The sequence below is a fragment of the Haemaphysalis longicornis genome, unplaced genomic scaffold, assembly GCF_048455015.1.
Source record: "Haemaphysalis longicornis isolate Haplotype H1 unplaced genomic scaffold, Haemaphysalis longicornis Haplotype H1 scaffold_12, whole genome shotgun sequence".
Classification (NCBI taxonomy): Eukaryota; Metazoa; Arthropoda; class Arachnida; order Ixodida; family Ixodidae; genus Haemaphysalis; species Haemaphysalis longicornis.
In genome coordinates, this window is record NW_027526225.1 from 78,519,788 (window position 1) to 78,533,604 (window position 13,817).

A 13,817-nucleotide genomic window follows, 5' to 3' on the forward strand; every position below is an offset into this window, starting at 1 on the left:
GAAAGAGTGCTTCTGCGTATGCAGCTAATACCCCTCTCACACGGGCACTTTCAATCCGGATTGAAGCGAAGCGCGATTGACTTTTCGAGTGCGCTAGACGCACCGCCCCTGCTACACGGCTCGTTTAGATCCCGATCGAGAAGTTGTACCAGTTGCGTGCATGTACTTTATATGGCGCTAGAAATGTACTTCGTGGCCAGCGTTTGGTAACTTTGCGCGGTCGTAGTTATACGGAATTACATAAATATTACTGCACACTTATCTGGGTAAAGTTATTTGATATAATTTGTGGCCTTTGTGGAAGTTCTCGCCTTCTGTGCCACTACTCAGCGGTGACGAGAGTATCACCGCTTTCGTCCGATCGCGCTTGCAAACCTCAAGATTGAGCTCGATTCGTAACTGGCGGGAAACCCTCCTATGCTACTTTTTTGCATCGAAAGGTAGCATAAGAGGGTTTCCCGCCAGGTTTCCGCCAGGGGACTCGGTTTTCCGGTGATCCGACCGCAAGTTGCTCTTCAACCGGGAGAGGTTCGGAGCTAGTCGGCGAGGTGGAATATGAGACGGCAACGGCGGCCGCTACGCGTTTGGCGCGGCGGTGACGGATTTCCGTCATTTTTACGCCAATTCGCGCGTTTGTTGGTTCTCCAAAATCATCTGATCACGGCGCCAACACCGCTGTCAGCCAATTGCGCAACTTGTGAAACAGGCATCGGCCGTGGTGAGGGGAATAACAGTTGTGAAAGCAGTGTCGGCTGTGGCGAGGAGGAGCGCCTCAGCCGTGCCGAGTAAACTGGCTTCACCAGAATTAAAACAGGGGGGGAGGTGTACACATACTTCGTTGCAGTAAAAAGCAGGCATGTCACGGCCCGTGCGTGAGGTTGCACAACCAAATGAAGGTAGATAACGCATGTTTAGGCAAGCGTCACTAGCCTTCAAAGAGGATCAACTAGCCTCCTTGGGGCCGGGGACTGGTGGCCACTCGTAGATATCGCCGAAACGTGCTGACGGCCAGTACTGCCGATAACTTACCAGATATCCTGAAGTCTTCGATAGTCATATTTTTGCTGCCATGTGCTCTAAAAACGGTGTTTATAGGACAAACCTGAATTGTCCGAAATTTCACCGGCGCATTTTTCGAATTTTTTCGGATTAACACGAAAACCCTTAGCTTTACCCATAATATGAAGCGATATTCAATCTACAAAAATAAAACCGTCAAGTTTAAAATATCATGTCGATCATTTCTGAACTTAAGCTCTTATAAACGTCTGCACAAAATAATGAAAAAGAAAGAATGCTTTGGTTTCGCATTTTCTTACGAGGCATCATCACTACCAGCATGCTAACTCTAAAACACATTTGTGGTAAAGAGAACGCTGTTCACTGTAAGAACTATCCAGCCATGAAGTGGGAATTCTGGACATGGTACGCTTCCCAGCAGAGGTCTGATTACCTGCCATCTAGCCAAAAACATTTGTCAGATCCACATAAAATATTCATGCTCTCTTTCCCTCTTTCTTTAGCTTTCTGGCAGATTTCATATAACTTTCCTCAGCACAAGATGTCACTCGCCAGGCTTAACGTATGTAGGGCCGTGTACAAGTTCGTTATTATTGCTAGTTTATGTGGGTCTGCTTTTGGCTCTTCGTTTTCTAACTTGGTATAATGGTGACATCTTGCTCCAGGTTGCGGACCCAAGCAGAAAAAGAAATGGCAATTTGAAGTAGGGAACTGGCGTGCAGGAGTGCTGTTATCAAACAGATTGGGATAAAGACAAAGAAAAACTGGAAGTCAGCGCGCCCTGTTTCTCCGCAGGTGAACTCAACTCTGGTCCACACGTTCAATGAGATGCGAGTTGAAGCACTTTTGACCAAGTCCGTTGTTCTGAATGCCCCTGAAACAGCCTCATTTATCTTGCCCGACCTGTCTTCGGGTTCTACGTATCTGGTCTGTATCCAGGCCAGCACTGAGGCAGGCTTTGGAGAAGCCGCTTGCAACAACTTCAGCACGAAGGTTTCGAGTGAGTGTTGTGCACTCTCGACTTTAGCCAGGCTTTGAGAGCTTTACACACGTTTAGAGCGAATAAGGCAGTGAATGGTTACCACCAAGATAAGGCGTAAAAGGCGGCTATGATTCGTGTGATTGTTTCTCTCTCTATGTATATGACTGCAGCTATATATCTTTTAAAATACAGGTTTTCATGGCTTCCACGCAACCCCTTCATTTATTCTGAATATTTACATGCATGTCATGGGTGGCATTTAGGCTCCAGCTAACTACAATTTAAAATATCTATGGGTTTTGGGCTGACAGTGAAAAAGAAATATTTCTTAGTTCACAAGCTGAAGCTATGCTGCAATATAATAAAACACCGTATAGTTTTAATTCAAGTATATTATTCCAGTGCACTTCCGCAAAGCGTGAACGGTTTTATTACAGTATGAGGCCTGTTGTTGTCTTGTTACGTTGTTATTTTATTATGTGTTACGGTTAGTTAATATCGTGGAATGGTGTTTTCATACAGTTACAAAATTACAGTAGAACTTACAGTTACAGTAGACCTTTTTTTTAATCATGCGGTACATAATTTGAAGGCCAAGCGTTGGAGATTTTTTTTACATTACATTAAAAACGATAGTGTAGCATTTAGTTTTATATTACATGTATCTATATAGTCCGCTAAGGTATTATCAGTAGTAATTACAATGAACAGGACCGTGTGTGCAGCCATGGGGGCGAATAGGGCGAATAGAAATAGAATAATATCAATGTGAACAAACGAAAAATTGCGAGCTTTTTCGCACATAAAAACAAAGTAATTTCGGCCACTATTTGACGGGACCAATAACGAGACTACCGATATTATACTAGACGTTGAAAAATGTTTTCAAACTTTCTGAAGCCTCGCCGAGTGATTCAGTCGTGGCTAATTTACGGTAGAGTAATTTATGATAATAGAAGACGCTTTTCAGAACAAAAAACGCTAAATAAACATATGTTGCCTTTAGTTCCAGGAGCTCCGGAGGACGTGAGAACGTCAGAGGAGACAGAAAGCACCCTCAAAATTCGCTGGGATGCCCCCAGACAAAGGAATGGGGTCTTGACAAGTTACAAGGTGTGAAACATTGCTTCTCCCTCGAATAGCAAGCTACATGTAATTCGTTGCGCGAAACAAGCTCATCTCATTTATCTTACATTCAAAGTCGATGCGGTTTAATGGGTGGTAAAGTAGTCGCATGTGCATGTTTTGGTTCTTGTGGTTTTATCGAAATCAGGGCCCCGGAACCCGGTAGAGGTAACAGGATAACTTATTAAAGAATATCTCTAAACACGTTCTTTCCAACCACATACTTGCCGTGAATCATCTGGTTCCCTCTCAATACTAACTGTAAAACTAACCTGGCCAGTAGGGATCCTTCATTGCATAAAAAAATGGCCCGAAATTTTTTATAACAGCATTTTGATAATTCTTGAGAAGTTAGATTTTGTTTTTGCAGACTTCTCTCGCTCTATTCCCTATGATGAAGGCAAGGTCCATGGTCGCCGTGTTTACCCTAGGCGGAAATCCAGTGCGAATATTTTTATGTACCTTATTTATTTATTTTCAATACTGCCAGTCTCGAGCGAGACCATAGCAGGCGGGCATTCACACAATTCCAGCAGGAAAAACAGCAATGGGCCTAACACTGGCCAACAAACAGAAACAAAAAGAAACTAACACGTTTTTACTTCACATGCAGATCCGTTGAGTTATTCATCATCGTCATCACTGTGGTTTCCCTCAGGGGACCCTTGCGGGGTATTGCATAAGGCGAAGGGCAAAACAACGGTACAGGCACAATAATACAGATAAAAATAGACACACCGACATGTAAAGAACGTAAAGACATAGACACGCAAAGTCTTTGCGTAGTGTAGACCACCGCAGTTTAGATTCAGAAAAGCATCTAAATTTCCTCCACTACGACATCCAATTCACGCTTGAATGCGAAAGGGACGGCTCCGTGTCGGTCTCCTTTTCCTTCTCTTTTCCTTTTATTTTTTGATGTCCAAGTAACGAACAGATGCAAGAGCCTGGAGTGCTCCGCTCACAGGAAGTCGAGGCACACCGGTCGCCACCCTCAGTTTGCTTCGGCTCACCTCGTCTACCATAAGGCCTCAGCTGTGTTCTCTTTACTCACAGAGAATGCTGTTCAGGCGCTTCTAAAATGAGACTACCAGCGCTGACAGGAACGCTGAAGGCCTATATTGATGTTCAAGAGGACTATTGTGAAGCTTATATTGTACATAAAAACTGTGGTTGATTCTCCTGTCATAGGAATATGTAAAACACGAAAGTGAAATGTGCAGCGAAATGTGCAGCTGAGCTTGATTCGCGGGTTGGCGGCTGACTTCTGGGTGTGCTTGGCGAGCAGCGTCCTGCTGGCGGGTCGCTTCGGCAAAGGTGTACTGGCGTCATTTCCGTGACGGATATGACGTCAGTGAAATCTTGGTGTATCCCGGCATAAAACACCTTTGTGTTAAAAATTAAAATATAACACACGAGAACGGACAACCCTAAGTATAACGTACTCTTTAGTACTAAAGGTGCTTCCCCCCAAGAAGACCCTGTGTGCAGGGGTGCACCCCTTACAGGCCACTTGCTTCGTTGTACTGGCGTCACTTCCGTGACGGTTATGATGTAAACGAAAACTTGTGTATCTGTGAATAAAACACTTTCGTGTTAAAAAAATAAGAACCGCCCTTTATTTTAAAGAGAGCTTTCGTCATAACGTAGACGTAGATTGAAGTTACTTATAAAACGTTACTGGTTTCATAACGGTTTCACTCGCCTCCTCTTTGTCTGCTTTTGAAAATGTGGCAACGGTCTTCTCTAAATGGTGATACCTACGTGCGGCACCAGACGGTGTAAAAAATCTATCAATGCTATGAAGGAATATTGCTTATAGCCACATACGTCATTGCTTCGCAACAACTAACGATTTCAATTTTGCGTCAACTTCTGCATGGCTACTGCGCAGGTGAACTCCTCTCTAGCCCACACATTCAACAATTTAGAAGGGAAACCAATATCTCCAAGCATCGTGACGCTAAATGCCTCGGACAGCAACGAGTTCTACCTGTCTCACCTGGTCCCAGGGTCTGCGTATCTTTTCTGTGTTCAGGCCAGCACACAAGCTGGCTTTGGAAAGCCGGTTTGCAAAAATTTCAGTACCAAGGCTTCGGGTGAGTGCTTAGGCTTTTCCGGTATTTTTCAAGGTTGGAGCAGGTGTGCTTAGGACAAAATTGGGTACCTGAGGAAATAAAGAAGCGAGCAGAAAACTTGCAATGTGTATGTATAGTGAATACGGCTCAAGCCTAAAAAAACAACGTTTTTCTGTTTACTTATACATGGGCGTGTTTACTTCTAGGCTATCAAGGGTGTCAAGCTGTTGCTTAAAGTAATTAAACTGTATTGTTTGAAAAATATCTAGAAAATAATTTTATGCTCATCTTTCTGGACAAAAGAAAACATTTACTCTTGCATTGTAGAATGGATCGCTCAAAACAATGAGGGCCTTTCCCCAAAGTTAGAAAAAGGATATGTAATTGTGTTCTACGATTTAAATGAACCAGGGCTTCAAGTTCTTCAAATACTGCATTTGCTCTTTTTAAAAAGGGGTAGATTCGCATTCAATTTATAACTTTGTGCACCAAATAACACGGACTCACCTATGCTCAAGATTTCAGATAACCGAACAGATTCAACAGCCACTTGCGAAATTCTGGATACAATATTTCGTAGCTTGCTGTGGTAGCTGAGCTTTTTGAAGATTTACGGAAATTCGCAGGTTCAGTGACACGTGTTCTTATTAAACAAGCTCATCGGTGAAATTAGTCATGGAATGTGTCTAGCTACCGCATTGTTCTTCTCAGAACATGCGATAGCTAACAATGTTGCGATACCACAAAAAATCTTGGTACCGAGTGTCTTCAGTTGTGGGAGAAATGGTCAACGTTAGCACCTTTGTGGTTTTAGTTCCAGGAGTTCCAGAAAACATTGCTTTGTTGGATGCGACAGAACAGAGCCTAACAATTTTGTGGGATCCGCCTCTCGAAAGCAATGGCGCTCTGACCAGCTACCAGGTGGGTGCATAAAGTGACAGTATTATTAACTCACCTTATACTGTACCGAAATTTATTTGTCCTGACTAGCTTGTCATAACAAAGTTGTTATGAGTACTTAGGGCATCAGCAGTGCAAACGTAAATTAATACTACCTTGAATGAAAGACAAAGGCGAAGGGCAAAACAATGAAAATCAAAAATTGAAAATCAATTGACAAATCATTTGACAAATTCATTCTCTGCCACTGTCATTTAGCAGTGCTTGCCGAATAACTATGAACTACTTGTTTGCTTTCCTGTCTCTGCTGCAGGTTAACTTGACTTTATCCCACACATTTAATGATATGCTAACAACGTCATGGCTGCCCGAGACTGTGGTGACGGAGGGATCTGAAACGTCACAGTTTCACTTCAAAGACCTCACTCCGGGAACCACATACCAAGCCTGCGTCCAAGCCAGCACAAGCGTTGGTTTCGGTGAAGCCGTTTGTGACAACTTCAGCACCAAAGCATCTGGTAAGTACCTGCTTGTGAATAGTGTAACGTTACGTGGTATATGTAAGGTAATTGCGTAGAAGGAGGTAAATAGTCGGAATAATTTTTGTACAATATCTCAAAAAGTATTTTAATGTCGTCGCTTCTTGTGGCGTCAAGGAAACAAAACAGTGCTCATGACGGAACGAAAAAATAGGCTAAACACACGCAGCGCTTTTTTCTTCGTGCCGTTCATTGGGGTTGTTTTCTTTTCTTGATAAGAACCGGTGAGCTCAGACCCTTCTGTTGCTATTTGGGGCTTCCAAGGATAATTTGTATGCGGAAAGCAAACAACGAAAATGCATTACGGGCAGGAAGCGGTTTCTTGATGGTGGTGATGAGTGCTCCGTGAGCCTTGTTTGCATCAAGGGATGTCTGCACTCGGAGCCACGGGATGCTACCGAAGGACCAACAGATGTGCTCAGATTGCCTGGCATAGTATAATGCGATGGTGCAAAAAGGTGTAACAATAAGGACCAATGCTACGTGAGCAGTTTGTTCACTTCACAGATCCGTACAAAAGCGAGCACACAGAAACATCTAAAAAAACAGCGCGACTGAACATTAAATACTACACACTGTACGAGCACTGACTTGCGACGAAACTTTGCTACTTTTTGTTTTTTACGCTGATTAACTTGCTCGAATTGCATTCTTGCTTAAACTATTTTATAAAATGGTTGAATGTATTATAGCATAACGACTAACGCATAGCGTAGAGGTAGCTGCCGTCGCATGCATTATACGCAGTCAAATTGGTGAGTACCATATTAACCAATTGTTATTTTGTTGCAGCATGGAAGATGATAGTCGTGGGCTGGCAAAGAACACGATCTTCCTTAAGCATACTATCATTCGTTGTATATAAATCAATTAAATTTCCGCCGCGGCCGCTTTTCTGATGGAGGCGAAAAGCAAAAACGCCCGTGTGTACGAGATTTCGGCGCACGTTAAAGATCCCCAGGTGGTCAAAATTAATCCGTTGCCCTCCACTACGGCGCGCCTCATCGCCTGCGTTGCGTCGGCGCGTTAAACCCTACAATCAATCAATCAATCAATCAATCAATCAATCAATCAATCAATCAATCAATCAATCAATCAATCAATCAATCAATCAATCAATCAATCAATCAATCAATCAATCAATCAATCAATCAACAATTAAATTTCCGCACGTGCATAAAATGGCATGCATTTACATGTGCCCTTGTATTAAACACTATAGGACAGTATAACTGTAGCAGCAATGTGCAGCGCATAGCTCATTGTAAATAGGGATTTTTCAATACCTCTTGTTGTAGCGCTCCGCTGCGCGCCCTTCTAAGCACGGGGATGTAGGTAATTTTTCAAACATACACCTCCGCCCTAAAGCCAAAAAAAAAAAACTGTGACTTGGCGTATTTAGTTCCAGAGGCTCCAGCAAATATCAAGCTGACGGAGCATGATGAACACAGCCTGAAGGTTGAGTGGGACCCTCCTGGCCAAAGGAATGGAGCCCTGACAAGATACAAGGTGAAAACAGTTGCTTTTTTTCTGACATAATTCACGCGCGACCCACTACCGAGCACGTTATTAGCTAGGCATTTTCGAACATTCCTTCGCTTGCACCAGTTGCCCCAGAAAAATACAGTTGGGCACGTAAATTATGACAACTCCTAAGCCAATGACAAGTTCTGTGCTAAAAGTGCACCTTGTACAGACAGAAACTCAGATTATCTTTGTGCAGGCAGCTTGGTGCGGGGCTTGAGCTGAGGGCTGTTTTGGGTCCTTGGTCGGGTCCCAGTCAGGCTGTACGTGCAATCAAAGCTCTCTTGGAGTTTTTTCGGAACACAGAACTGGACAGGGTTTTGTGATTGAAACTTTTGGGCGCATCAAATGACATCTTTTCGTTTTCACGTTTTTTTTTTCACTTTTTTCTTTTTTCTCTTCTCTCATTTAGCGTAGCAAGCCAGCTATCTCTCTCTCTCTGTGCTACAATTGTGAACACCTCATGGGGGCTCCATTTAGCATATCCTGTTGTAAATGTCGTCCTAATTCACTTTGCGACGCTACAGCGACGCAATATTAATTGGTGGTTGATTTTCTGGCTAATCCGCAGGCCAATTCCTCTCTGGCTCACACGTTCAATAACGTACCACCAGATGCATGGTCTCTGCAATCAGTTACACTGGACTCATTTGACAGGCCGGAGGTTTACTTGCAAGATCTGTCTCCGGGGTCTGCGTATCTTGTTTGCGTTCAGGCTAGCACGACAGCTGGCTTTGGAGAAGCGGCTTGTCAAAACTTCAGTACCAAGATTTCGGGTAAGTAGTCCCTGCTCCTTCCCCCACCCACCCCGCACCTAATAGTAGTGCCGCCACGAATAACCGCCCAAGGTACGGCAAAAAAGAGAACGCGGAGAAGAATGAACCATGTTTTGAACATACCCTGTTTATATTGAGACAAAACAGGCGCAGCATCTTCTATCCGGACAAATTCCGACAGCTTCTCCTCATTCGAATTATACCAGCCGTGGTGGCTCAGTGGCTGAGGCGTTGCGCTGCTGAGCACAAGGTCGCGGGTTCGATTCCCGGTCGCGGCGGCCGCTTTTATGATGCAGGCGAAAAGCAAAAACGTGTGTACGAGATTTCGGCGCACGTTAAAAATCCCCAGGTGGTCAAAATTAATCCGGAGCCCTCCACTACGGCGCTCCTCATCGCCTCCGTTGCGTCGGCGCGTTAAACCTACAATCAATCAATCAATTAATCAAATCATTCGAATTATGTCCATTCCTCCTCCTTTTGAATACAATATCCGCCCTTGAGTCACAGATGTTTCCGACATCTTACTGGCGATATTTTGTTTTAATTTTGCTGCAGGTTGGTGGCATAGGTTAAATTAATAGACCCAGCGATGTTTATTGCCACGGCATGTAAGATGTGTTTGTACTCTACCTTGTTCTTGGGGTGTGTTACCCTCAGAGTAGGGTCTAAATTACAGAAAAGGCTCATAAACTAAGTTTGCGGAATGGAACCCGCCCAGACAGAAAACTGTAGGACGGGACGTTGTGTGTATCTCACAGAAATTCGCTCCCAGTTTCTGCGTACGGTATTAGATAAGCTACAGGTCTGGTCCCAACATTTTTTATTTGGCGAGAGTTAGGCTGAATATTACGCGCAGATACATGCCAGAAAGCTACGTTTTTTCTGTTCCTACATACTGCCAGAGTGTTTCCAGCTAGAGGGTACAGAAGGTTGTAGCCAGTAAGGTGTGCTATTGTTGAACGGAATGGAAATCGGAGCTGTAGCATCGGCTACACTTACTTCACCTAAAGCGTATGAAAGTGTACGTTTTACTATAAAATCATCTCGCAAACTTCTGATCTCCAAAAAGACGCCCAGAGAATTTACCCAGCTTTGGGAATTTTAGTGACATGTTTAAATATTTTTAATGACAACTGCTAGAACGCCTTTGTAGCACAATACATTGCACCTCCTAAAGCTGGTACAAAATGTACAGAAAATCTTATAATTGTTCGCATTTTTGTTACGCTTGCACATTCTGCGCAATCTGCAAAGGAATTCTGAGAACTTCTGGCTGCACTAATGCTCTCGGTTTCAGTTCCAGACTCTCCACGAAACCTCAGGTCAATGGAACAGAGAGAAGACAGCATCAAAATTCGATGGGATCCTCCGCACCGACCGAACGGGGTAGTGGACGCCTACAGGGTGAACAGACTCAGTTTTTGTAACGCGTATCAAACATTTTTAGCTAGAAATGCGACTCCACATTTCCAACCATGCTTTACTGGCTTCGTTGATTTTGTTTGATTGTATAGGGGTACGGCATATCTCTGCCTTCTGTAATAGTGAACTTCAAAGTGACTAGGTATCGGCAACGACTTTCTAAACTACTAGCAATAGCCGCACAGTTTATACATTTCAACACTGTCCTTCCGCACAGCTATGGTTGGGCAGACGTAACAAACACAAGTACACAAACGTAAATTAAAACAGTCTCTTTATGAACATTTGTGTCGCATTGGGTATAAAAATAATAAATAACAAGTTTAGAGCGGTCTCGATGAGAGGTGCGACAAAAACATAAAAAAACGGAGTGCCTTGCGCTGCTGTTTCAAGCGGCACTAAACGGAACAAAAACAGCATAAAAATACGCTGTGCGGGTATCAAACGTCCTCAAATGGGAACTATGCTAAGTGCAACGCAGAAGTAAAAAAAGGCAAAAATATGTAACGATTGGGGTCAAACAGTAAAAAAACGACACATACAACTGACATGGATTGGGTTTTATCTCGCACATACGGTAACATTGTCCTGGTCACTGCATGGGAAATCGCGGCGAACGTGGTTCAACGGTGAATGCTACACAATGTATAAAAATTCTATATTAGGAAGTTTTGTTCTAAATCTTCTCCCAGTTACCGTCATCGTGCGTTGGAGATACTAAATTGTGTGAGTAAGTTAGCTTAAGATATGAAGGAAGCAATCTAGTGAGTTATTCTTGGGAGACCCTGTATCTCCACGCGAATAGTAAAAAAATGTAGGAGCTGCTAAAGAAGTACAAAAAATGGTAGCATCTCTACTCCGTGGATGATGGTGAGGGTGCAGAGTACGAGGACCCGAAATGACATCCAACTTGCGCCCCCAGTGACATAGAATTTGCGCCCCGACCGTCATTCGATTTGAACCATGAGTTGCACCTTGATTATTCCCTAAATGAAACTGCAACTCACGGCTCAAATCGAATTTTGCTTGATTTTCGCTTGATGGTGGTGAGCGCACGGATGGACGCGGACGGACATTGGGAGATCCTAAGGTACTTCGCACCGTTACAGGCGAGGGAGTAAGCCGTTTGACTCTCGGGTACTAACTCACGGTCCTAGCCCAATGGGTAAGACGACTGACACTAACTCTGCCTGGTCTACCAGACACAGGCTCCAGTCCTGCCGGCGCCTGTGTAATTTTTTGCGCCTGTGTAATTTTGCACGGATGCGGAAGGACATTGTGCGGTCCTAAGGTACTCCGCACATAAAAGAGAAGACCGTATCTATGCCAGCGGAGAAATGCAAGATAAGCAGGGAGTGTTTTCATAGCAATTTTATGCGTTAATACTAACACTGTTTACTACTGAAGTATTTCTGTATGGGAGGCAATGTAAACAAAATGCCCAAAATGTTCGTAACAGTTATTCCGTAAGCGCAGGTTCTTGTATTTTTGGGAAGAATTTTTTCCATCTGTTTGCAAATATTCTAACTGATAATAAAGATTCAGAACTATGCTGTAGGACAAAATGAAGCTTCAACGGTATATTAGCTCAGGTTAAGTAATCATGATCCACTTATGCTGGTATGAGTACTACCGTATTGCTCGTTACCACTACTTTCCTAATTAGAGTTAGTACGACCGTATTTGGCGTTTTCGCACCTTTATTTGCAGTTTAGCCTTCTTTCATCTAATTGAAGCAGTGACGATTTAAAAGTGTACTGAAAGTCTTAATCTAAATTCCAACGCTATACACTTGATTCACCAAATCTGCACCTTGGCTAAGAAGCACGCTGTAGTGGAAGGCTACTGATTGATTTAGAGCGGCTGCCTGTGAGTCTCTAGCACCTAGACGCTTTCATTTATCACTATTATTTTCTAGTGACCGCTACCAGTAAGACAGCTGGGGTGCCCGTAAACACTGATTACTTTGTTTAAGCATCATTTCTTCTGCCTTATTGGAGCGTTACAATATGTTCCTTCCCGCTGTCCTACATAATTACTTGGAAAAGTTGCGGGCGATTTTGTAGAGGAAGAATTTACTATAGAGTTTTCCCGCCCTGTAGTAAACCGTTAGGGGTTGCGAAGAATTATTACCAGACATTTATTGCAATACACAGTCCCTTAGCTGGAAGTGTAAATGATGGCATCACATCGCCTTATTTTACATATTTAACCGGAAGTCAGTCCTTACTGTAAAGTAATGCGTGTCCCTTTCACATTTAAGCCGTTTCACCAACTGCCGAGTAGCGCAGAAGTGCCACGAAATCGGCCAACCTGATCGCGATGCATCCGTTTTTTATATAGGTTGAAATCCTTCGCTGATTGTTATACAAAAGGTATACATCGTCGGAGAATTCAAATAACGCAATTTTTGTTCCAGTAGTGTCACATATCCTGCGAAAGCCGGAACTTATTTTCTTATATATGTATGCCCTATCACATCAAAGCCTTGGACCCTGGGACAACAACAGTGACTCATATTTAGGGACGAAGATTCTTCTGCGTTTTCTGCGAGATTCAGGACTGGACAAAACTTTGTAATAATTTTTCCATTGTGTGCATGGCTACGTCTGTACGCGTTTGCGTCGTTGTGTACGCTTTGATTCCTTTTCCTTGTTAGGCGCTCTGCGTTCCTGGGCTCCATTCGCTCAATATTTCTTGTCTTTTGTTTAACTTTATTTCGAGTTTTTTCCTTGCACTACATTGCGTGCCATTTTTATTTAACTTTTGTTTTCTCTCTATTGCTGCTTTCCCGATTTCTCACATTCACTTCACTGCATTGTAATCATCCCCATCTGGCGTAGCAAGCACTGCCGCTAGCAGAGCTGACCTCTCCAGCCCACATTAAAGAGCTCTCTCTCTCTCTCTCTTCTTAGTATGGCTGGGTCGTTACGTTCATCAATACCTGGATCATGGTAGCTGTGTCGTGTTTATCGCATAACTATTATACAATAAAGAGTTTCCGTTGATAAGGTTATGCGAGACGTACCGATTTGTGAAGTGCGTGCAAAGTCTTCGAAGCTTCCTTAAACTTTTTCCCCGTGGAGTACAGACGGGTATTGCCTTCACCTACAAGGGATTAAAAGTTTATTTTCGTCTTTGTCTTACGCCCAGGTAAACTTGACTCTGGCGCACACCTTCAATGATGTCCCGGCCGAATCCCGGCGGCCTAAGTCTGTTGTGTTGGGGGATTCCAACACGTCTGAGTTTTTCTTCAAAGACCTTACCCCAGGATCGACGTACGAAGTCTGCATTGAAGCCAGCACAAGCGCAGGTTTTGGAGAAGCTGTTTGCAAAAACTTCAGTGTCAAAACTTCTGGTATGTTTCAGCTTGCCACGTTGTGCAACGTTATAGGTTTTATACTGGGCGATCTTTTCGAAGGTAAAATTTGGCCTAGGGCTTAAACAGCAT

General features: G+C 43.5%; 1 protein-coding gene across 5 annotated transcripts in view; it reads left to right on the plus strand.

The window, feature by feature from the left end:
- LOC144162834 (phosphatidylinositol phosphatase PTPRQ-like) overlaps positions 1-13,817 on the plus strand; it is a 179,592-nt gene that overhangs the window by 128,149 nt on the left and 37,626 nt on the right. For all 5 annotated transcript variants that reach the window (XM_077693513.1, XM_077693517.1, XM_077693516.1 and 2 more), the window contains 9 exons: positions 1,816-2,020; positions 3,009-3,115; positions 5,022-5,226; positions 6,020-6,126; positions 6,419-6,623; positions 8,047-8,153; positions 8,740-8,944; positions 10,242-10,348; positions 13,520-13,724. In XM_077693513.1, coding sequence (XP_077549639.1) covers positions 1,816-2,020; positions 3,009-3,115; positions 5,022-5,226; positions 6,020-6,126; positions 6,419-6,623; positions 8,047-8,153; positions 8,740-8,944; positions 10,242-10,348; positions 13,520-13,724 — 1,453 coding nt within the window. The remainder of the gene's footprint in view (positions 1-1,815; positions 2,021-3,008; positions 3,116-5,021; positions 5,227-6,019; positions 6,127-6,418; positions 6,624-8,046; positions 8,154-8,739; positions 8,945-10,241; positions 10,349-13,519; positions 13,725-13,817) is intronic.